At 42.3% G+C, this 25,198-nt stretch overlaps 3 protein-coding genes across 3 annotated transcripts in view; 1 reads left to right on the top strand and 2 right to left on the bottom strand.

The window, feature by feature from the left end:
* The window catches only part of clec16a (C-type lectin domain containing 16A), a 37,176-nt gene extending 24,269 nt beyond the window's left edge, over window positions 1-12,907 (bottom strand). The window contains exons 1-5 of the mRNA XM_056407918.1: window positions 11,850-12,907; window positions 6,839-6,967; window positions 5,112-5,245; window positions 4,267-4,415; window positions 515-620 (exon numbers count right to left, since the gene is read on the bottom strand). Coding sequence (XP_056263893.1) covers window positions 515-620; window positions 4,267-4,415; window positions 5,112-5,245; window positions 6,839-6,967; window positions 11,850-11,923 — 592 coding nt within the window. The 5' untranslated portion in view covers window positions 11,924-12,907. The remainder of the gene's footprint in view (window positions 1-514; window positions 621-4,266; window positions 4,416-5,111; window positions 5,246-6,838; window positions 6,968-11,849) is intronic.
* On the top strand, window positions 12,037-15,585 carry dexi (Dexi homolog (mouse)). The gene is made up of 3 exons (XM_056406868.1): window positions 12,037-12,046; window positions 12,817-13,173; window positions 13,560-15,585. The coding sequence occupies exons 1-2, from the start codon at window positions 12,037-12,039 to the stop codon at window positions 13,035-13,037; spliced, it is 231 nt and encodes a 76-aa protein (XP_056262843.1). The 3' UTR covers window positions 13,038-13,173; window positions 13,560-15,585.
* Window positions 15,586-17,961: 2,376 nt separating this feature from the next.
* Window positions 17,962-23,686, bottom strand: nubp1 (nucleotide binding protein 1 (MinD homolog, E. coli)). Its single transcript, XM_056407913.1, has 10 exons — window positions 23,654-23,686; window positions 22,590-22,694; window positions 22,321-22,454; window positions 21,344-21,412; window positions 21,242-21,274; window positions 20,998-21,088; window positions 20,740-20,894; window positions 20,066-20,176; window positions 19,706-19,892; window positions 17,962-18,228 (listed from the first exon to the last, which is right to left on the bottom strand). The coding sequence occupies exons 1-10, from the start codon at window positions 23,682-23,684 to the stop codon at window positions 18,176-18,178; spliced, it is 969 nt and encodes a 322-aa protein (XP_056263888.1). The 5' UTR covers window positions 23,685-23,686; the 3' UTR covers window positions 17,962-18,175.
* Between the last annotated feature and the right edge of the window lie 1,512 nt (window positions 23,687-25,198).

Below are 25,198 nucleotides of genomic sequence, written 5' to 3'. Positions count from 1 at the left end.
CGTTTCCAGGGTTACAGTGAGAGCTATTGCTGTATTTAGATTATGAACCGCAAGTATTGCAGCATATTTTCTGCAGATCTGAGTGTTGGAGGTGAACAGCTTTCATCCGTCTGGTTCTCAGCAAATATTTATTTAATTTCTAGCCCGTCTCGTCGACTCGCCCCGTTAGATATCAGGAGAAGAGACGTGTGCCTCGTGGCAGATGGTCTTACTGTAAAGAAACGGGAGTCAGGTGTAGCCGTACCGACACCTGCTTAGAGACACTTACAGCGCTTTACAGCTTTAAAATGCAGAACCTTTAGAAAAAAGGTCTGTTAAATGGAAATAAACAAGCAACTATTAGAAATAAATTAAACATTTAGGACCAAGATCTCAGCAGGTTGCGTTACCTGTAGAAGCAGCGGCACACAGAAAGAGGGCGGACAGTCCCGGCATGTCGGGAGCATTTGAACACATCCGTGTGAGGCTCGCGTGTGAGGTTAGCGTGTGCGGTTAGCGTGTTCCCGACACTCACCTTTGTAGACGTTGAGGGTGATGGTCCGGACCGCGATGCGAACCATGCTCTCAGAGTGGTTGAAAAACTTGATGGCCTCGGTGTACAGGGCAAAGTCATTGGTGTGCTGTGTGGGGGAGACAGAGAGGGGACGCCGGTGAGCAAGGCACTGCATTGTGGGGCCAAACGACCACAGAGAGAGAGACAGAGAGAGACTGAGCCAGAGAGAGAGAGACAGAGTGAGACTGAGCCAGAGAGAGAGACAGAGAGGAGCAGAGACAGAGAGAGACAGAGAGAGAGAGAGAGACAAAGAGATAGAGAGAAACAGGGACAGAGAGAGAGTGAGAGAGAGACAGAGAGACAAAGAGATAGAGAGAAACAGGGACAGAGAGAGAGAGACAGAAAGACAGCAGTGAGCGGAGACAGACATTCTGGGCATTATTGCATTTTTACAACAATTTTTTCTTTTATTTCTCTTGTTAACTGAGAAAATGTTTCAGGAATGTTAAAGTGAAAGTAATTTGAGGCGTTACAGAATGACTGTGGGACACTAAAGGGGGAGCATGTCTCCACTGCCTGTCAACAAGTAGTTACCTGGTGGAACGACTCACATCTTACAGCGATGCTCAGCTGGGAGTTTGACTTCATTCAGTCTTTAGCAAAACAGAATTTAAGCTTTTGTGTTTTTTGGCTCATCCTGGAACTCGACAGCCCTCAAAAAGACTCCGTTGAACTAACGGACTGAACAATCCTTAAAAAGTCTTTCAGACGGCAACACGTTCGAACATTTGCGCTGCATTTAGTAAATGTGTCGGCCAACCGGCTGCAGCGTAGCGACCTCTCTCTGCGCCTCATCCTCGACCCAACGGCTCCTCAGTCACTGAGACCTCCAGCCAATCACAGGCCAGAAACAAACAAGAGGTCACAATGAATGAAGAATCTTGACCCGGAGACCCAAACCAACGCGTGACCTCTGGTCTGAAAACGGAGCTGTGTCCACCGGCCAGGACCAAAGTCATGCGCTACCCAACAGCACCCTCTGGAGGCGATAAACAAACCTTTACACCAGGGGTGTCAAACTCATTTTCGCCGAGGGCCACATCGGCCTCATGGCTGCCCTCAAAGGGCCGGTTGTCACTAACACGGTATAATTCTAACTACTCCAGAACATATTGTTAAATAACTGTCTTTGCATTTGTTTCTTGTTTATTAGGTGTACTTATATAAATGTAGAACTATATATGCAAATGTATTTAATATTATAAAATAAATCTATTTAATTTCATTATATTTATTTTAACCCACATTACTTTATCAAAGATCAAACAAAGATTATTACATTAACTTTGTTAAAAGCTTTGTCACAGTTGAGACAGGTAGTTCTCCACTGGTCTGGGCAGTGGTTCTCCACTGGTCTAGCTTTGGGACGCACTATCTCCCCTGAATGACAAGCTGAGACCTAAATCGAGGGACATTTTTAACTTCTCAAATGTATTTAATGAAAAGATGGTGCAGTTTGAACCTGAGTTCAGAATATCACAGTATGCACAACACAACTATTTAGTAATATTCCCTTTTACAGTCAATTATGAACCAACAAGTGAATCTTAAGGACACAAGGTAATACAACATACATTACTACTCTAACTTCAGACTTTAAAACATGTATAAACAGTGCTTTCATGCATAAACATGAAATTAAAAAGTCTGGTTTTAAAAAGCCTCAAAAGATGTAATGCATGTCTCACTCACTGAACCTCTGACACATAAAGCTGCTCTACAAGTCAGAGTCTTGAGGAGCAGCTTTTATACACAAACTATAAATAAATTAAACAAGGGCAATTAAAAAAGATTCACATATTCAACATTAACTTTTCTTCTGACTATATTATAAATACTGAACAACATGAAGCAGCACTCACTTCAACCTTAGTGACCACTGACATAGACCTGATGGAGGAATTCATAATAGGGGAACTGGGGATGTTTGTTAATACAAAGTCAATGTGGTCACACACACACACGCGCGTCTGGATGTCCGCCGGGCGCGTGAATGACAGGACGCGAAAAATGCGCCTCATTCGGGCTGATTTCTTTAAACTCGGGCGGTAAAAGTAGGTGAGACTGTTGAAATGCTCCGCGTGACGTCACTGACGTCAGACCGTTGAATCAGAACCTCCGGAGGATATCGATCGTCTGGAAGCGGCCGTCATCCAGACGCAGCTCCTGGAGAAGCTGCGAGCGGCTACGGATAATATAATATGTAATATTTATATTATTAACCCAGACTCGAGGGCTTGATGGTCCGACGTGTGTGGGACTTCCTCAACAGAACAAAGAGTGTGTATTTCTTCCGTGGTGGACGGTGGTAACGAGCTGTTATGCCACGATAAGCCACGCCCCCTCTCCGGCGCGAGTGAAGAAAACGTGACAAATAGTCCGGCGAGTGACTCACGCGAGTGCTTTAGTAAAGCAACGCAAGGTTTCGCCTCTCCTCTGGCTGAACGCAGCAGGAAGGAGAGTAAACAGACCGCACTCGGCTGCAAAAAAAAATGACCTTCAAAATAAAAGCACAAGATTTTTTTTCTCCCTTTTTTAAGAAAAGGCATTATATTTATTTCATGCCGTCGCGGGCCACATAAAATGACGTGGCGGGCCATGAGTTTGACACGTATGCTTTACACTATAAGATACTCATGATAAATGACAAGGGATTAACTATACGAATAAATAATGTAATTCGTGACTTTATTTTGTGTTATAAATATAATTTGCTTTCAAACGGACTGAATTTGAGCTAAATGTCCTCGGTTTTATTTTTTATTGAAGAAGTAAATAAATATACAAATGTATTACTTGTAGCTAATCAAACACACACATCTCTCAGATCTACACATTGGGTCTGGTGTTGACATCAGGGGCAACGCCATCAACAGTACACCAGTCACACACACACCTTGTCGAGCTTCTGGATTTACCAAATTAACTGTCTCTATTTAGATAGAAGGATTATGTGTACCAGTGTAAAGGATTTTATATATATATACAGGACTGTCTCAGAAAATTAGAATATTGTGATAAAGTTCTTTATTTTCTGTAATGCAATTTAAAAAAACAAAAATATCATGCATTTGATCATTATTAAATCAACTGAAATATTGCAAGCCTTTTATTCTTTTAATATTGCTGATTATGGTTTACAGCTTAAGAAAACTCTAAAATCCTATCTCATAAAATTTGAATATTTCCTCAGACCAAGTAAAAAAAAAGATTTATAACAGCTGAGTGTTTGTCAAGGCTCAGGAAACCCTTGCAGGTGTTTGAGTTAATTAGACAATTCAAGTGATTTGTTTAATACCCTACTAGTATACTTTTCATGATATTCTAATATTTAGAGGATGGATGTTTTTCTTAAGCTGTAAGCCATAATCAGCAATAAATCAGAATAAAGGTGCAATATTTCAGTTGATTTGTAATGAATCCAGAAGAATGATTTTTTTTGTTTTTTAATTGCATTACAGAAAATAAAGAACTTCATCACAATATTCTAATTTTCTGAGACAGTCCTGTATATGATCGTAAAAGCAACATGATATCATTTCTCTCAGTCTGTCTCGCTAGTTGTAATCGTCTGTTCTATCCCTTCCCTGATTCTCACCCTCTAATATTTCATCTGTTCCTTCCTTCCTCTTTGTGATCGAGAGACAGAGAGACAGTTGACACGGACTGAAAGACCCTCCATGTTACTCTGACCCCTGACCCCCCGGCCTCACCTCATTGTAGAAGAAGTGCACGGTGTGGCTGTTGAGTTTGAGTGACAGCGTCTTGAGGAAGGAGATGTAGTAGGCCATGATCTCCTCGTCCGAGAAGTCAAACTTGTGGACGAGGATGGAGTTCACGTGGTTGTTTGACAGAAGGTAATCTGAGACGAGAGGAGAGACTTCATCAGGCTTGTTTTAGGGAAGGTGGCCTTTGGTTTTCTCTACTGTCGTCAGATCGACAGTGAGATTTGACTACTATGCAACTTTAAAGTGAATATGAGAAAAAGAAAATCTTAATTCCTGTTGACAAGACGCCACAAGTTTGTATTCAAAACCTCAATAAGAGAACGAAATGCAAAACACGCTCACTTTATATATAAAAAGGCAACAGCTCCACATCCTCTGCTGACTCGTTGGTTGCTTAGCAACAACAATAATGGAGCAGGCTGCTCTGCATTGTATATTTCGAGAAAGAAAGGCGGCGCAACACGGTTTGCATTGCTGAGCCGACAAAATGCATGAAAAATTAAAAATCACGTCCACATACTGATTTTAGGGACACGTAAAAACGACAGTAACTGTGGGCGTCTTCCACGGCTCACAATCTGTAGACTTCCATCATTATTAAAAAATAGAGCAAAAAAAAGGAACACATTTTGGAAATGTGTTATGAAGTAAGATGTTTCTCATGTTCTTGGAATACAATGGAAATGCATCATATGAAGAGATCACAATAAAAGCAGAACTCTAAACATTACATATTAACTCACGCGTTACATGTTACAGTGCGATTAAACTGCGACGCATTGCATGACGTGTTTTACTCTCGTTTTAGACCTTTTAATTCAAACACTTACAAAGGGAAGTCTCGTGGCTGATGTTCTCGAACAGGATGTTGAGCGTCTGGAGGAGCTGGATGCACACGTAGCGCCCCGACTTCTGGCGCAGGATGTTCAGGAAGAAGGCAAACATGTTCTTCTCCAGGAAGAAACTGAACACAAGCAGGAAGGTACACACAGGTCAGTTGATGATGATGATGACTTGATCTTGAATCATATCACAAAGAAGAATTATTGTCTTTTGCAGCATCTTGGTGGAAATCTGTATCCAGTAAAATGTAAATCTTCACCTCGCATGAACCCAAACACAGCTCATCGCCTCGAGCTTCTGTTCTTTAGAGCCGATCTCAGTCTTACTCCCTCTGAAGTGAATACTGAGTTCAACAAGACGACAGTACACTACAGTACACTTTGCACAGTCGATATTTCATGGTGTGTTCAGAAGAGCATTATTGTAATGTTTCTAAATCTAAATCTACGGAAAAGAAAACAAACAGCCAATGACTTCAAAAATAGCAAAGAGAAATAGAAGTGGCTGTTCATGTTTGTTTGAATGTTTGTTTCCCGATCACACAAAGTAATCTTTCAACATCCCTTGCGGCTTTTCTGCTTTTCAAAGCGTTAAGTTGAGCCATTTCCTGTTTGGTGTAATAGAGCCAGAGGTGACACAGTGGATACACAGAAGTGATGACATGCAGCACTAATGGCAAAGCTGCTTCCGATTCAAAAGAAATGGTTTCACGAGCTTGAGTCCCCAAAAACGATTGAAATACCTCAATGGTTTGATTGTAGAGGGCATACACCATAAATGAATCACTCATACAGGATTACGCCGTTACATAAGAGTTTTGCAATTAAATAAATATGTATAAAGTACAATATTCTCTCACACAAGTATGTTCAAGTCAAAATGTTAGTACTTTCTGCAAAGCCAGCATAACAAAAAGATCATCAGTAAAGGGTTTGACGTATAGTCTTACTTATGGTGCACATTTAAAGAACACACATTAATCGAAATGTAGAAACAATGAAGGTGTCAGAGTTTTTAATTGACTGACAGTGAATCAGAGAATGATTATCCATCTTTTAGTTTTTATGTTAGAGATGAGGTTCTCCAAGTTGCCTGTTCAAATGCAGGAATGAGAGGTTTCTTAACCCTCCTGTTACCTTTGGGGTCAATTTGACCCCATATTTCATGACTTTTCCTAATTTATTGGGGACAATTGTAAAAACCTAAAATTCACACGATGATATGTTTTCAATGTCCCGTACACAACTTATACATTTGTAAATTTGACCCCAGGCTGTTTTTCACTGTGTAAAAGAAATATCAACTTCTTTATTTATTTAAAGGGCTATTTAGGTCGTCAACAAACAAACATAAAGTGACACTCAAACTTGGGAAACAATATAAATTCTAATAATTTTCTGGAGGTTTTAATTGCTGGGGTCAAATATGTTAGTAAATGTGAAGGTAACAGGAGGGTTAAAGAGTGTGCAACATTTAGCAAACCTCGTCGATCAGAATAGAGATCCAAACGTAAGAAAAGATGCATTTTTTATTGTAAATAGTGTGTACTTGTTGCCCTTGCACATTCCTGCTGAGCATTGCCACTTTCATTTCACTGCACACCCTGTGTGTGTATGTGACAAATAAAACATCTTGAATCTTGAATCTTGAGCAGGCACATCTGCGTGCTTGCAGCTACAGGTGAGGCATTTGTCAAAGACAGATCGGTACTTACTCAAATACAGAGCTGTCGTTCTGGTCCCCCCAGATGAGGATCTCCGTGATGGAGCGGATGGTCTCCACGAGGAGGTTTCGGTTGTGGTCCGACACCGTGGTGTTTTTGGTGAGGACGTGGTACATATACCTGATGGGACGACATTATAAATCAAGGGCAGAGGAAAAGCACGGCTCAGTATAATGTGTACAGATCTATCTCTAAACTTTAACAGCAGAAAGACAAACTGAAGTTACAGGAATACATGTCTGAGAGCAGAACAAAAGAGTTGTTTCTAAGAGCCCACAAAGCTAGCCTCTAATTCATAGTCCACATAGTGTAATGCAATAACCATCAAATTAAAGCCCCACACTGTACTCCCACAGGTGTTTATGTATTTGCAGGGTTCTTACACATTTTGACCAATGGATTTCCATGACTTTTCCATAACTTTTCCAGGACTTTAAACCAAATTTCCACGACCAAACTGAAATCTCGGTATAAACATGAACAATCTAGAGAATTTAGTATTCAATGAGAATTCCAAAGCATACAGTTTACCTTAAATGAAACAAATGAATGAGACAATAGTTTGATTAAAGGAATAAACATTTCTTTTCATGTTTATTCCTTTAAACACTTATATAAATGTTTATTCTTTATGTGCAAATCCATCTGTTTATATTAAATATTTCAAACTCGGCGAAAATGAACATGTGAATATACCAACATTTCTATGACTCTTCCAAAACTTTTATGATTTAAGTTTTTTTCCATGACTTTCTAGGCCTGGAAATGACCATTTTAAAATTCCATGACTTTTCCAGGTTTTCCATGACCGTACGAACCCTGTATTTGCCTGATTGGACTGGAGAGGTCAGCCTGAGCTCTGCTGTTAATTTGTGCACCTGTTGTGATGAGGCGACTTAAAAAGTTCTGCCATCCTGACTGGTCATGTTACATCGACTGTGGTGCCCATTTCAACCTGAGCAGTGTTATCGCTAGTCAGTTTGAAGAACCGAACACATTATTAAATATTAATAATCAGATTAGCTTGCATGGGCAGTTAGTTAATTTATGTAAATTCTTTTTTGGGGTGGATTTTCACCGTTGCTTACAAGCTGACGTTAGCTTACGTCTTGTTAGTCTACTCTAACAAGAAATAAATGTGATTTCAAAAGGAAACTTGGGCAGCAATAATCAGAAAGGAAATTATTGTAGGTTAGGTTATTATTTTAGATATTTAAGGAATTTAGGTATTATTATTTTACTTTTAATGTAAATGTTGTTTTCTAAGTCTACGTGTTTTTGTGATAATTGATCATGCTGTACTGCATTTTATGTATTTGTATTGTAATGTTTTTTGCCTGGACCCCAGGAAGAGTAGTCTCCACTACGGTGTAGACCAGGGCTATTCAACTTCAGTAGCAAGTGGGCCGAATAAGAAAATCACGGGGGGTGTGAGGGCCGCACAGAATATTGATCAAATAATGGCTCAAAATTAAAAACAGTAATGTATATTTCCACAGGTAAACAGTCACACACGAAAATGCGTCGGTATTGTGTGGCAAAAGTGTTGCGAACAAGCATCACTATAAACATGTTTCAAAGTGTAAATATCCGCTCAAGGTAACCAGTTGTTTCAGATCCCTTCAACCAAACTGTTTCCATGAAAACATAAGAAATGTGACTTAATGGATCAATATAATAATATACACTTTTACTAATCCCCAAGGGGAAATTAGTTCTCTGCATTTAACCCATCCTTAGTAATCACTTCCGAATTGAAGTTGTAATTGAAAAAGAAACTTCAGAAAAATGGCAAAGGTCTATGAAAAACAATATAAAAAAGCAACTAAAATATAACAAAAATGGCCTGTATTTAACGCAAAATATGTAATGGAGATTTTTTTATTAGATTAGTAATTTTATACCATAAATTAAAAGGTTAGATACCAAAAATATAAAGATACAATAAAAATAAATAAAAATTATTACAATAAAAAATTTTTTATCTTAAAATATTACAAATTTTTTTTTTTAAGATAAAGTCATGAATGAAAAAGTGATATTTTAAAAAAATTGTAATAATAAGCTAATTTAACTTTGTCTTGACTAATTTAAGATTATAGCAGGGAATATTAGCCTATAGCACACATAAGCCTATAACACAAACATAAAGGAGATCCCCTAAAAGATCAACACGAGGTTGGACCAGTAAGGGTGCTTTGACAGACAAAGGAGACAATCAAAGGAGAACAAAATGAGGCGAGGATCAGGCACCCGACAAGATTGGAGCGACCAAAAGTCCAAAAATCTCTGAAACTGCCCTGGCAAATGAAGATAATAAGAGATTGGTTTCAATTTTTCAACTAAGAAATGGTAAGTTCAACAGTAGCAAGATGTCAAAGATGCAGACAACACACAGAACAACAATGTACACAAAGATGTCTCAATGGATCTCTGCAACCACATTGATGCGGAGCAAATCAATCAGTGCTATCTCTCAATCTCCATGACTCCATGGTGCACATGACTAATCTGGAGCAGAACCTGGACAGAAATATGTATGAACATATAGATCTTCTATCTATCAAGGGCTGAACAACAACTAAATATCCTGCTTTCTGAAAAACTGGAAAGAAAACTGGAAGACAATCTCCTGAAACCTGAACACTAACTGCACAAAACATAATCACATGAACTCCCTTCCACGAAACATAAGAGCATGGGCTCTTCTCACATTATTCACGGGGGGTAGCGATCCTGCTGGAAATTGATGCAGTTCCAACTTGAACCTGGGAGGCACAACCATCATTGAGACTCCATCATGACTCTCCAATTGCAAAAGATCTCAATTCTGGAACCTTTGTCTGTGACTCAGTTGGGCTGTAATCAGGAAAGAAAAATGAAAAAATGTATTTTCCATTCTCTCTATTGAAAAGGAGATGAAGCTCAGTTCAACAATTAGAATGATGTTGAAACATCGGATCCTTGATCTAAATCTTCAGGAATGGATCCAAGCAAACATCTGGACAAAAGTAGACCACCAAGCATACTGTATTGATATAATCACAAATGTATGCATTCAAATGTATTTGTATACATGGTATATAATTTAGTCCTATATAACCCTGGACCATGCCCATAAGTGGAAAGAACAGGAAGACAAACTTCTTCTTTGACCAATTTTAACTCGGACAAACAGGACCACAACTAGATGTGAAGTGTGGTTGTACAAGTACCTGGTACTGATGTGAAGCAGTTCTCCAAGTGCAAGCAGTTTAAAGTGAAAGTGAGTGCTGGCATGTCAGATAAATTAACTAAGACACGTATTAAATCAAATAGAAAAAAAAAAAAAGAAGTTATAGTGAAGATTGTAAAGTAAGTTCTCATAATAGAATGTTAGCCTGCCTATTTTTGATTTTTTGAATTTTGAAAACCTATGTTTTTATTGTTATTGATTTTATTGTTTCCACTTTTATTTCTTATTGTTATAAAGTTCTTTGTGAAAATGAATAAAATAAATGTTGTTGTTTTGATTGATGATTGATTGATTGATTGATTGATTGTTGAAAAAGTGATCATATTGACTGACAAATAGAAAGTTCATAAACCTTTGGCTGTTACTATTTCCTAGGGCTCCTAATAATAAGAATAATAGAGTGATTTCAATTTAATTTCATTCACATTTTTAGCTTTGAAACTTGTGAAATAACATAAAAGTAAAATAGTTAGCACATGTGAGGATGTTTTCAGACTTTATAAAAAACAATTCGCTTGTGTTATTTGTAATATTTTTAATAAAAGTATTTTAATTATTTATCTACCAAATTATCTGGTCATGTATACCTTTTTAATCCTTTAATCCATACATAATACATATTAAATTTGTTAAATTTGGTTAAGTTAATCAAAAGTACATATAGTTTTATGCCCCCTAGAGGCCATTTTTTATTTTTTTGTCTGTGTTTTGATAACTTTGACTTTTTTTTAAACTCCTAAACTACAACTTAGAAAAAAAAAAAAAAAACCAATTTGAAATGACTGAGAAAAATTACACATGCATCCGACCCCACTATAGTTATTAAGGAGCAGTGGGCTGCAGTGAAGCAACTGGGGGTTCAGTGCCTTGCTCAAGGATACTTCAACTTGCAACTAATGGGGAGAGCGGGGATCGAACCCACAACCTTACGGTTGAAGGACGGCCCTCTTACCCCACTGAGCTACAGCCGCCAATATATAAATGACTTGGCATGAAACTAATACCTGGTGGCGCAGCGCACAGACTGCGTGTCTTTGACTGCAGACTCCTTTTGCGTGAAAGGGATCGAAACCAGGTCGAGCGATCTTTTTATTTTTATTTTTTCGAAAATGTATTTCTTCCTCCGTGGCTGTGATGCACTGCTCACTTATACAATCGTAATCGCCCAAATGGATATGAACGGAGGCTTGAAGATCTCCAGCAATATGTTTGTGAATGTGTGACGAATCTGGTGAGCGAGACAGAGCCCCGCTGCAGATGTGAAGAGAACACAACGCACGCGCAGGGAAACCAGTAGGTCTGAAAACCAGTAGGGGTGTAACACCGGCAACCAACACGGTGCGTAACATAAAGATGTAACCATACAGGTTTGGTTGAGGCAACAGTGAAACTCAATGGCTCTGGGTTAAATGTCTCAATGTATAAAAGAGGCGTGTCCGTCAGTTTTATTTTTTCTTACCAAGCTATACTGATTTGCAGGCAGTCTTGCGGGCCGTAGTTAAACTCAAACGGGCCGTATCCGGCCCGCGGGCCGCTAGTTGAATAGGCCTGGTGTAGACTAATGGGGATCCTAAATAAACTAAACACTAAACACTAGCTTACTCAAAATAATACAATCAACACAACATGCATGTTTTATATTAGCTGAGTCATAGTTAGTTAACTACTTTAATGTCGTCAGTTCACAACGTAGCTAACGACGCTGACAGTCACCCCGGTAATCACAAGAGAGGCTAACGTTAGCATGTCTTAAGACGAGCTACTCACTTCAAATGGTCCAAGGAGTGGATGTTTTTGGGTTTCCCCGGTCCTCCAACCCAGCTCCGTGACCGGCCAAACATGTTCGTGGTTTAAACTGGTGTAATGATATTTTGACAGGCGCGTTATTTTTCCGCTAACGTCTCTACATTACACCCACTCTCCCGTACGGATAGCTATTAGCAAAGAGAAGGTGATGGGCGGCGGTAAGCAGCGCGGCGGGGTCGTTACGTCACAGGGTTGTGACCGGTGCGTCTTGGGAGATGGTGTTTTCTCCCGTGTCAAGAACCTCGACAAGGCAAATTAAAAAAACTACACCGATCACTTCCGGAGTTGTAGTGACGCGCAAAACAGGCGACGCGTTCTCGCGACGGCCCTATTTAACTGATCGACATCTCCACGACCAATCACGAGAGGGCATGCCGAGCGGCGAGCCAATCAACTGCCGATGCCTCGGATGACGCGTTGTCGTCAGGACTGTTTTGATGCAGTTGGCTAAAAAATGATAAGAGCGGACGTTTAGCTGTGAAATCATTCACAAGAGGGTGTTTTTCTCATAAAGTCTACGTGTTTACAAGAAAAATCAAAATAACCTAACTTATAGAAGTGTTCGCGATTGTTCTCGGCTACTGCTTGTAGCCCCAGCCGGTTGGCAATGTCGTGAATTCCGCAAACCAGAAGGACCAATGTCAAGAATGCCTCGAGGAAGCTAACTGTGTATTTTAATAACCGTCCGCCGGGTTATTCTTAGCTATGAGCGTTACGCCCTTAAGTCTACCTGTGTCGCCGTCGTTCTCTCCGGTGGCCGAACCTACAAGTTAGCACTCAACGCGTGCCTCTCGAATCATCGTTTGACGGGTCGAGACGAGCATAAATGGACGCCCCATCCACCCAGACAGATTTCTAGCCGTGCCAACAGCGACTCGAGTCGGCCGGACGACGATACGAACCGCAGCTCTCCTCCTCTCGCCGTGAGACGACCTCCCCTTTATGTTTTATCTGGGCCTGTTCTGCGTCAACGTCCTGGTCATCTATTATGTATTTCTGATGGAGTACATCGCCATGAGTGTGGGGATCGTGTTCCTTTCCGAGGACATGGACCAGGCTCTGGTGGACATCGGGGTGCTTTCCGATCCGGCCTCCGTGCCCTACGACTTGAACAGGGAGCTGGATGTGTACGAGGGGTATCTGGAGTGACGCGGCGCTGCCGGAGGAAGAAAGGGAGGAGGAAACCTCGAGTGGGGGGTGGAGAGGCAGAGGAAAGCCTCGCTGGTCGTTCGTGCGGAGTCCCTCGGAGCCGACGCGGGTGCTGCTCTTCTCTCACACAGACAAGGTAAGCAGAGCACTCGACACATTTCATGTTTTTAGGTCTTTTTTCTTCTTCTTTTCTGCTTCAAGATCAGGAAAAAATGAGGTTTTTAGTGTTTTTTTCATTATTTGTCATTATTTTTTTTACATTAAATGACATTTAGCTGAGGCTTTTATCCAAAGCGACTTACAGAATCATGTTACATTCATACACCGTAGACACAGCTACGGGGAGCAATTCATGGTTAAGTGTCTTGCTCAAGGACACATCGACTAGGGCGGGGATTGAATCACCAACAAAGACAATTGTCCAAACAAATTGTTTTTTGGTGATTTACAAAAATATATATGCTACATGACATGTTTGGGCCTTCGGTGCCTTTTGTTATTTATTTATTGTCTCGGTTCTAGGTTCTTTCGCCTCGAAACGAGGTAGCCCGAGGAAGAGATTCAGCACTTGTCCCACGGGAGGAGGAGGAGGAGCCCAGCTGGCGGTCAGTTTCCTGCCTGCCCAATCGTAATCGAGTCTTGGCCGCACACTAATAGGGTCAGCACCGACGTCTGCAGCCTTCCCTTTGGACACAATAGAAAAACCACAAAAGGGAAGAGACGGCTGTTCCCTGTGGAAGAGGAAGCGATTGTTCCCGGGGCTTCTGGAGCGTGACTCGGGTTGTCTGCATTGCAGCCGGTTCAGATAAAAGAAGTCCAAGATGGCGTGGTACTTCCAGGAGAACTGGGAAATCGACATCCACCGTCCTAACTGTTGCATCGTCTACACTGCCACTCTTTTGATTTGTTATTTTTTCTTAAGTTTTCATTGCTACTTTACAAACCTGCGCGCCCTGGAGCTGTAAATTCAGAATGCGTCTTTCGAGGTCACCCTCGCCGTCTGTCTGCTTCAGGGACGGACGCACTCCCGGATGGGAGCAGTGCATTGTGGGTGCCCTGACACACAGGACACTGGACACACATCTGTGAGAGCTCATCTTTTCAAGCTCTTAAAATCAGAAACGCCACACTCTACTCCGGAATGCAGAAAGTATTAAAGTACCCAGGAGAGGTGTTTCTTTTGATCCAGCCTTCTGATGACTTGTACCACATTAGTAATTGAGGCTCTTCTGCACATTAACTTTTTTTCCCCAGTAAACAGCAATAGTTCTGACAGCTGTGATCCCAGCCGGCCAAAATGAGTCACACTGTTTCCAGCTGAGTCGCGTGTCAAAAGGCTGGAAGACGAACCTCGTAAGAAGAAGCGCTTCAAATATTTGACTTGCTACCTGCTGTGTTTGTTTTTAATGTTACCAAATGTGTGTTCGCCACGTAGAAAAGACTTGACGCATGAAATCGGGTGTGTGTGTGTTTTTAAAGAAATGTGTTTAGTTGTTTTTATCCCACTTTCTGCTGTTCAGTTTATGGATTTATAATTCAGTTCATGAGATGTATATTCTTGGCGGCAATAATAAACCGGGTTCCAGCAGCGAGGCGATTGTACACTAGATGTGTGAACCTTAAAAAGGTCTGTACATCGTGTAGTGAGCGGCGCCAACAGCCCAGCTAGAGGGCTAAAGGAGGCAATACAGGACCAGGAGCGTCTCACTGCATCAGAATAATAGCAATGCTGTCGTCGTGGAGACATTTAAACATATCTGCACGTTTCATATTCAGCTAGAACGGGCACTCAGTAGAGCGCATACCTTCGCATATCACAAGATTGGGCATTGAATTATGAACATTTTGGCATTAGTTTCATGCAAATTGGTAAAAAGAAGATTTTGACTGTGACCTTTAACCCGATCGATCCCAAATTTGAATCAAATGCTCCCCGGATAATAACCAATCATCCCACCAAATTTCATGCGATTCGGTTTAATACTTTTTGAGTTATGCGAGTAACACGCATACAAATAAATGACGATCAAAACAAGCTGAATGTCCCACTGTCCATGAACGTTACATCCTGTGGGGGTTGAGGGTTTCACGTCCCTCAGGCGGCTGCAGGATGTTAATGGTTCACAGCCACATCGCCATGAGGTCATAATAAGTTCATTATTCTATGTAACAAAAAAAACATCAACGAAGGTTCAGGATGAGCTTCACTGATCCAGCGTGCCGACCGGTATCCATGGTGACGTCTCCTCGTTGGGCGGAAGGCGTGCGAGGCGTCTGGTCTGTGTGTTTACAGACGGGACGCCGGCTCCTCTGAAGCCCAGGACGCTAATAATCGTGAAATATTGCGAAACATGTTTGTATGAAGTCGATGAATGTGTCGTGTCCCGGCAAGACGGATCGTCAGCATCCAGCCATAGAGCCTCGACCAGTGCCCCCCCCCCCCCCTCCATTCTGCAGACATGCGCTCTGTCATAAGCTATGGGTCGTAAACGGAGGTTTTTGTTCTTTTTTTCGATGTGTATTTAATAAACTTTGATTCCGCCTCTTACTTCTGTCAGTTGTGTTGAGCTCAAGCTGTCGACTCGTTGCCGTGCGTCAGTTCACCGGACAACAACAACAACGATGATGCAACACTTCGATGCCGCTGGGTGTGCTGAAAAGAGGAAAATAAATAATTTGTTGTCCATTTATATTAATGTGCCATGTGATTGTGAAGTGCAAACTAAAATACTGTAAAAGTCACATTAAATAGACCTCACAGAAAACAAATCTATAATTGCATGAATAGTATCTCAGTGCGATGTTCTACCTGAATTCATCTCTCTCTCTCTCTCTGTGCAGTCGGACATCTTCGTGAGGCTATTAACTTTTTAAAAAGAGGGGCGGGACAACGTTACGATGACCCCCCCCACACACACACACAACCTTGTACTTCTATCTCTGTGAGGACACTCTCAAATGCATTCCCTTGTCCCTGACACTAACTTCACCCAAAGCTCATCTTAAACTGAACCTTCAAACCAAGTCTGAACCTTCAAACCGGATTCTGAAGGTCTGTCCATAAGGGCGGCCTCCGGATGTCTGTCAAACGGGTCCTCCCAAAGATAGCCGTACAAGTACACACACACACACACACACAACCCTGTACTTATATCTTTGTGAGGACACTCACAAATGCATTCCCTTGTCCCTTACCCTAACTTTAACCATACCAACTCAACCCTCAAACCGGCCTCTGGAGGTCTGTCCGTAAGGGCGGCCTCCGGATGTCTCAAAGTCAAGAGGTCCTCCCAAAGATGGCTGTACAAGTACACGCTGTGGAACAGAAACAGAAACACACCTTAAATGCCTCTTCAATGTGTCAGAGTGCAAGTGAGAGACTTTATGTGTTATTAGGAAGGGAGGCGAGGTCATTCTTCACAAAGAAGTTCAGTATCACTCAATAAAAGATCATCGATCACCGGACGGTCAGAAGAAAACGGGGATGATGGGTCATTTGTCTTCTGTCATGCATTTGTTCATTGTCTAAGTGAAGCCTCCCCCTCCATTCCAAGTCGACCTCTGATCATTAAATGTGTCCACACCGGAGAACAGAACTGGTTTACCTCAACAAAGCCTTCTGCTCTCCACATTTCACTTCCTACTACGAGGATTTCTGTCTGCAAATCCAACATCTTTGCTCTAACAAACTAAAATATATGAAGTGTCTGCATTACACAAACAAAAACAAATGTTTTAAAGAGCAAGGATCTTTTATTGGCAGCCAGAATTCCTAGTTATACAAGAGAAACGAACAAAATAATTTATTCTCAGTTTATATATTTTCTTACAAATGAGAAATTGAGTAAATTCCCAATAAATACAAGTTTAGTACATATAAGTGTTAAGTTGACGTCTTCAGAATGAACCAATAGGAGCCGAGGAGGTCGACGGTAGAGACGGCACGACGCACTTTCATTTTGTTCCTTTTAATTGTTATAAGACAGTAACAAATAAGAATATCAACAAGTTTATCCTCTATGATAAACATTTCATATAAATTATACCTTTAAAGTGTATTCATCTCAGATCAAGTATAAGAATGTCGTCATGTGATCTCTCTCGTCATGTGATCTCTCTCTCGTCATGTGATCTCTCTCTCGTCATGTGGTCTCTCTCTCGTCATGTGGTCTCTCTCTCGTCATGTGATCTCTCTCTCGTCATGTGGTCTCTCTCTCGTCATGTGGTCTCTCTCTCGTCATGTGATCTCTCTCGTCATGTGATCTCTCGTCATGTGATCTCTCTCGTCATGTGATCTCTCTCGTCATGTGATCTCTCTCTTGTCATGTGATCTCTCTCGTCATGTGATCTCTCTAGTCATGTGATCTCTCTCGTCATGTGATCTCTCTCGTCATGTGATCTCTCTCGTCATGTGGTCTCTCTCGTCATGTGGTCTCTCTCGTCATGTGATCTCTCTCTCGTCATGTGATCTCTCTCGTCATGTGATCTCTCTCGTCATGTGATCTCTCTAGTCATGTGATCTCTCTCTCGTCATGTGATCTCTCTAGTCATGTGATCTCTCTAGTCATGTGATCTCTCTCTCGTCATGTGATCTCTCTCGTCATGTGATCTCTCTCGTCATGTGGTCTCTCTCGTCATGTGGTCTCTCTCTCGTCATGTGATCTCTCTCTCGTCATGTGATCTCTCTAGTCATGTGATCTCTCGTCATGTGATCTCTCTCGTCATGTGGTCTCTCATGTGGTCTCTCTCGTCATGTGATCTCTCTCGTCATGTGATCTCTCTCTCGTCATGTGGTCTCTCTCTCGTCATGTGATCTCTCTCTCGTCATGTGGTCTCTCTCTCATGTGGTCTCTCTCATGTGGTCTCTCTCATGTGGTCTCTCTCATGTGGTCTCTCTCATGTGGTCTCTCTCATGTGGTCTCTCTCATGTGGTCTCTCTCTCGTCATGTGATCTCTCTCGTCATGTGGTCTCTCTCTCGTCATGTGATCTCTCTCTCGTCATGTGATCTCTCGTCATGTCGTCTCTCTCGTCATGTGATCTCTCTCTCGTCATGTGGTCTCTCTCGTCATGTGGTCTCTCTCTCGTCATGTGATCTCTCTCGGTGTTCTGGTCCAACATGGCCGCCATCGGAGCGGCTTCAGGTGTCGCTTTGCTCCTCCGTCGCACGCTTGGAGCAGTAGTCCTGAATACCTGGAGGAGGAACAGGAGGGGAGGAGGAGGATAGAGTGGAGGAGGAGGAGGACGAGGAGGAGAGAGAGGAGGGGGAGAGAGCAGAGGAGGATAAGGATGAGAGAGGAGGAGGAGAGAGCGGAGGAGGAGGAGAGAGTGGAGGAGGAGGAGAGAGTGGAGAATGAGTAGGAGAGAGCGGAGGAGGAGAGTGGAGGAGGAGGAGAGAGCGGAGGACGAGGAGAGAGTGGAGAATGAGGAGAGAGTGGAGGAGGAGAGAGTGGAGAATGAGTAGGAGAGAGTGGAGGAGGAGGAGAGAGCGGAGGACGAGGAGAGAGTGGAGAATGAGGAGAGAGTGGAGGAGGAGAGAGTGGAGAATGAGTAGGAGAGAGTGGAGGAGGAGGAGAGAGTGGAGAATGAGTAGGAGAGAGTGGAGGAGGAGAGAGTGGAGGAGGAGGAGAGAGTGGAGGAGGAGAAGAGAGCGGAGGAGGAGGAGAGAGTGGAGGAGAGAGTGGAGGAGGAGGAGAGAGTAGAGGAGGAGAGTGGAGGAGGAGGAGAGAGTAGAGGAGGAGGAGAGTGGAGGAGGAGGAGAGAGTGGAGAATGAGTAGGAGAGAGTGGAGGAGGAGAGAGTGGAGGAGGAGGAGAGAGCGGAGGAGGAGAGAGCGGAGGAGGAGGAGAGAGTGGAGGAGGAGAGAGTGGAGGAGGAGAGAGTGGAGGAGAGAGTGGAGAATGAGTAGGAGAGAGCGGAGGAGGAGGAGAGAGTGGAGGAGGAGAGAGCGGAGGAGGAGAGAGTGGAGGAGAGAGTGGAGGGAGGAGGAGAGGAGGAGGAGGAGAGAGGAGAGTGGAGGAGGAGGAGAGAGTGGAGGAGGAGAGGAGGAGTGGAGGAGGAGAGTGGAGGAGAGAGTGGAGGAGGAGGAGAGAGTGGAGGAGGAGGAGAGAGGAGGAGGAGAAGAGAGGAGGAGGAGAGAGGAGGAGGAGGAGAGAGGAGGAGGAGAGAGGAGGAGGAGGAGAGGAGGAGGAGGAGAGAGGAGGAGGAGAGAGGAGAGGAGGAGGAGAGAGGAGGAGGAGGAGAGAGGAGGAGGAGAAGAGAGAGAGGAGGAGGAGGAGGAGAGGAGGAGGAGAAGAGAGGAGGAGGAGGAGAGAGAGGAGGAGGAGAGAGAGGAGGAGGAGAGTGGAGGAGGAGGAGAGAGAGGAGGAGGAGGAGAGAGTAGAGGAGGAGGAGAGGGAGAAGGAGGAGGAGGAGGAGGAGGAGAGGAGGAGGAGGAGAGTGGAGGAGGAGGAGAGAGGAGGAGGAGGAGAGAGGAGGAGGAGAGAGTAGAGGAGGAGGAGAGTGGAGGAGGAGGAGAGAGGAGAGGAGGAGGAGAGAGTAGAGGAGGAGGAGAGTGGAGGAGGAGGAGAGAGTTATCACTTCTTCTTTCATTACTTTTAATCCAAATTGGGACATCAAGCAAAAAGCGCCTCCTCATCAGAACCAGGAGCTCCGTGTGTGTGAACACTCACTCTGCACGATGCTCTGGTAAACCCGCGCAGCGGGCGAGTCGGGGACCTCGGCGAGGAACGACTTGCCCTCGTCGCAGCTCCGCGCGATCCTCGGGTCCAGAGGAATCTTCCCCAGCAGGCGGAGGTCCAGGTCCGCACACATGCGCTCGGCGCCCCCGCTGGTGGGAGGGAAGATCTGCGATGTGTTCTGCAAGAGGAGGAGGAGGGGGGGGGGGGAGAGATGAGATGTGTTGTCAGATTCGATAGACCCCAAAAAAGCACAAGTACGCTCACTACGCATCCTCAGGCGTCCAGACGTCTGCTGGTTACGCCGGTCAGTTTGTGTGTGTGTGTGTGTGTGTGTGTGTGTCCGTCAGTGACCTTGCACTTGGGGCAGACGAAGCCGCTCATGTTCTCCACCACGCCGATGATCGGCAGCTTGACCTTCTGACAGAAGCGGATCTCCTTCCGCACGTCCTGCAACGCCACCTCCTGGAGAGGGAGGGAGGGAGGGAGAGAGAGAAAGGTGAAGAAAGAGGGGGAAGAAGCAGATAACGTGGTTTATGAGGGGAGCATTTTTTTAAATAAACACTACCTTGTTTTTGATATCAGCTTCTCTGTTCATATTGAACAGTTTGAGTGATTCTCGGCTCTCGTGTGGTTAGTTCGGGTCAAGTGAGAGCTGGAGGAAGCGATTCTCCTGACCTCGACCTCTGGTCCAGGTCTAATGTAAGTATCAGGAAGTGTCTGCTCAGATACAAGTGTTTCACCAAGTACAGTCAAACTTGATTGACTTAGTGCACAGAGGCAGAGACACTGAGGTCCTCCTCTCTTCTGATGTTGTGCTTTTCTTCCTTTGTGGATACTACATTTCATTCTTTGGAGACATTACAAAATAACCTTATGTTTAATGCAAACTGGCCCTAGTTGGTCTCGAAACAGATCATTGTGACTGAGTTTGGCCCACGGTCATTCACAACCTGGGAGTTACGCATCACCCTCCCACCGGCTCGTGTGGTTGGAGGCGGCGGCTATTCCCTTGTTGCATCTGCTACCTGTGGCGTGGTGACGATGACGGCTCCATCCACGTGGGTGGAGCTCAGGTACTGGACGAGCGACAGGTGTTCGTCAGAGGTGCCGGGGGGCGTGTCCACGATGAGGTAATCCAGCTCCCCCCAGTCGACGTCCCTCAGAAACTGCTTGATCATCCCTGATGACGCAGGTTGGAATCCGGTGACGTTTGAGACATTTTATACACACACACACACACACACACACAATAACACACACACAAAAACACACAAAAACACTACCATTCTTCTTGGGTCCTCTCCAGATCACAGCATCATCGGGGCTAGTGAGCAGGAAGCCAATAGACATGACTGCCAGGTTGTCTTCCACATACTGCAACATACAATACACACTTATAAATATATATAAATAAATATATATATATATATATATATATATATATATATATATATATATATATATATATATTCATTAAATGTCTTCAAAAGAATGATGACAAACTGAAGCAGCATTGTTTGGACTCACCACCGGGGACCAGCCGGAGCCACTCTGGTGAACCTGTGCAACAGAGAACCGATTAGGGCTCTGAGGGGGAGGAGCTTCAACGCACTACACCCGTCCACTCACCTGCTCCCCCTCCACGCCCATGATCCTCGGTATGGATGGACCGCAGATGTCCACGTCCAGCAGGGCGACCTGAAGACAGAGACACTCTTTAGCCTCGAGCTTACAGGAGGCTGAGACGAGCCGGTCGGTCAACGCGGGTCATCGCCGCGCGGCGAGGAACAGGAGCAGCTAAACTAGATCCGGAAGGGGTTCTAAATGCAGCCGAAGCTGGACCTCATCGCTGAGCTGAAGACGAGCCGGATCAAAGCGGCTAATTGGGTCCGTGATGTCGTGACCTCATGAGGTCCATCACACTCGTGTCATTCAGAGAAATGTCATCGGTCCGGAAAATGGGAATTATGGAAATCAGGGCTGCATTTCATGTATATGAATAAATAAATACATACAAATAAATATAGATATAAATAATTAATATAATTAATATAATAATATATATATATATGAACAAATAAATATATAAATAAATTAGATAAATATAAATGTATATATATATATATATAAATGTATATACAAATATAGATATAGATACAATATATATATTTATATATAAATAAATATTTCATCAAAATATCAATGAGACATTTGTTTATTTCAGGAGCAGCTATGTTTGTTGAAGGTGTCAAAAAATATTTTAAATGAGTTAAGCAAACATTCTTGATCACTATCATCATTTGTAGTTGCATTTCAATGAGAAAGAAAATGATATGCAGACAACAGGATGGCAAATCTATCATTTAGCCCGAATGGAAATCCCTCTAACCTCTGTTAACCAGGTCAGCTTGTTAACAACAACTGGGTTTAGACTAAACTTTCGGGTAGAACGTAAACTGTCGCTTCAAAAAGGAATCAGCAAATGGCCTGGAGTACTTCTCGAAGAAAAGGATAGCACACCAGAAAGAATACGAGTTTTTAACCAAATCGTTCACTGTTTTTTTCTCTTCTCGCTGTGTAAACCAAGATAAAAATGAGAATGTCACCTCCTTCGTGCCGTCAGCAGCCAGAGCGTGAGCCAGGTGAGCGCTGAAGGTGCTCTTCCCCACGCCTCCTTTTCCGGACAGCACGAGGATCTTGTGTTTGACCGTTGACATCTTCGCTCCGATCTCCGCGATGGCTGGAGGTGAAGGATGGAGGAGACTCTCAAAACAACAAGTTCACTGAAACACTTCCTGGTCGATTGAAGTCATCCCAACCGTAGCACACGTGTGTGTGTGTGTGTGTGTGTGTATGTGAGGGATCACGGTCTTACCGGGATCGGGGGCCGTGGTGGCTCCGGAAGCACATATCTTCTGGTTGGGACAGCCCTCACATGACGAAGACTTCCCTGCTGCCTCGCTGCCTGTACCCGGGCAGTCTGAACGGACCAAACACAGACTGTCAGTGCGCTGCTCTTATCAGACCATCTCAGACTAATGAAGTTCAACTCAAGTCGATCGTTAACCTGTGACACGTGACTGTCTTCCGTATTCAGGAAGAGATGCTAGAGTTTTACAAACATACCAAATATGTATATAAATGTGCAGACATGTCACACAATATTTACATTGGATGAAGCCAAAGAAAAACATGCAAGTCTTTCCTGTGATGATTTCGAACCACAACATGACACATATTAGATGGAGAATTAAAAATTACATTTATGAGATTGCATGTAATTCTGGGATGAAGATAGTTTCTTATATATAAATATATATTTATATAAATATTAACATATATTTATATATACATATGCATATATATATATATTTATATATATAAATATACATATATATATATATACGTATATCTAAATAAATATATAATTATATATATACATAAATATATATAATAAATACAATATAAATATATATAATTACATATATTATATGTATAAATATGTATATATATAAATGTATATAACATATATATATAAATAAATACAATATATAAATAAATATGTATTTATATAAATGTATACAAATATAAATAAATACAACATATATAAATATATATATGTAAATAAATAAATAAAGTCAGTAAATAATAGTTGTAGTTATTTTCATTTTTATTCTTTCAGTGACCACTTTAGGAAGTGCGTCATTGAAGCTCAGAAAATGTATTTCATAGAATTGTTAAAATAATATTTTAGCGGACCGTGAAAACTGCGATATTACAACGACGTCAACATCAACAGGGACGACGTGAGCACTAACAGCGAGACTTTAGTTCAAAAACACGTCAAGCTGACGGTGTACGGCACTAGTGCACATTGTGAATCAACTGTAATGTCTTCAAGTTTCCCCTCACCCTAAATTAAAGTTTAAAAAGACTCACGCTCAGGTGCATTATCTGGTACGTCTGCCATTTTTAAACGTGTGCACCGTTTAAAGTCTTCCCCTCCTAAGGTTCCGCATACGCGCAGCTTCGATTAAGCGTAATGGAGAGAAAAGATATTTAAAAAAGAGAAAATAGAATACAAAATTGAAAAAACAAAACACAATGTTGAGCTCATTTGAAAATATGTCTACATTTCTGGGTTAATTTATTCACAGTACTATACAGTAATGTCCATTTGTTTATTTTATCGTATTTGTGTTCATAGTCGACATGTACGGCATGATACACATTTTAATAATCCTTAAATTTCAGGATACTGTCTTTTATACAGAGCTTGTTGGTGTTTGTGTTTAAAATTATGATGCAAAAATAGAGTTTTATGGATTTAAGTTAAGTGTTTGCTTTAGCAAGAGATAATATATTCTGCATGTTGTGTATGTGTTTGTGTGTGTAGAGTTTTAACAAAGAGGGCCCTATAATTCCAGAAATTCCACTTAACCGGAATCCGGAATTTGCAGCAGACAATTTATTTATTGTCTTGAAACTATTGTGTGATCACTAGAGCTGAAGCTGAAGATAATTGAGTCCACTAGGTGGTGCTGTTGTTTAGATTTATTTGTATTATTCCATTTTAAAGTTACAGCCATACAAACACACACACACACACACATTCAGGAGAGGAAGGAAACAAGAGGGCGGAGAAGGGAAGGGAGGAGGAGGGGCTTATATTCACTTTAATACAACTTTGAATTGAAGATACTGGAATAAAGAGATCTCACGCAGGTTTCATGCAGTACACATTCTTTTAAAGGGCACGCTCTGTTGACATAACATGCACAACACACACATATATTTTATTACATTGTTTTATATATATATATTGCCATGATGTATATTCTATTACATTGTTTTATATATATATTGTTAATACTTTCTTCTTTTTTTGTGTGTGGATATTGTATAGTTTATTCTCATTCTTATTCTTTTTTTAGTCTGCTACTGCTGTCGGGTGTTTTGCACATAAGAATTTCACGAACCGATTATACTTGTATAAAAGGGGATGTGACAATAAAAACTTGAAACTTGAAACTTGAAAACTTGAAACACTTATACATACAGACACACACACTTACTTACACACACATTAACATACAGACACACAAACACACACACATACTCACTCACACAGTGGCGGGCCGTGGGCCTGGGGCCTGGGCCTTCAGTGAGGTCCTACAGTCCCACCCGAATTAATCCACCTCTTATTACTATCATTATGATGCCATGGCTCTAGACCAGGGCTGCTCAATACGTCGATCGCGGCGTAGTATTGGTAGATCGCATGACATTAAAAAAACGTCTTTGTTCATTTATTAAACTAAACAGCCGTCTGATGTTGATCGATTCCACAACAGCATGTCATTTCTCGGCTCTCCGTCGGTCTCGCGGCTGCAGAATCGCGCGCATCGACGGAAAAAAAAAGAAGAAAAAGTCACTTGCACTAGTTTGTTCACTAAACAGGGCATTGTCGCACCAAAGCAGATT

The sequence above is a fragment of the Pseudoliparis swirei genome, chromosome 23 (genome assembly GCF_029220125.1).
Source record: "Pseudoliparis swirei isolate HS2019 ecotype Mariana Trench chromosome 23, NWPU_hadal_v1, whole genome shotgun sequence".
Lineage (NCBI taxonomy): Eukaryota > Metazoa > Chordata > Actinopteri > Perciformes > Liparidae > Pseudoliparis > Pseudoliparis swirei.
Note: the sequence above shows the minus strand (reverse complement) of the source record. Positions and strands in the feature narration are given on the sequence as shown.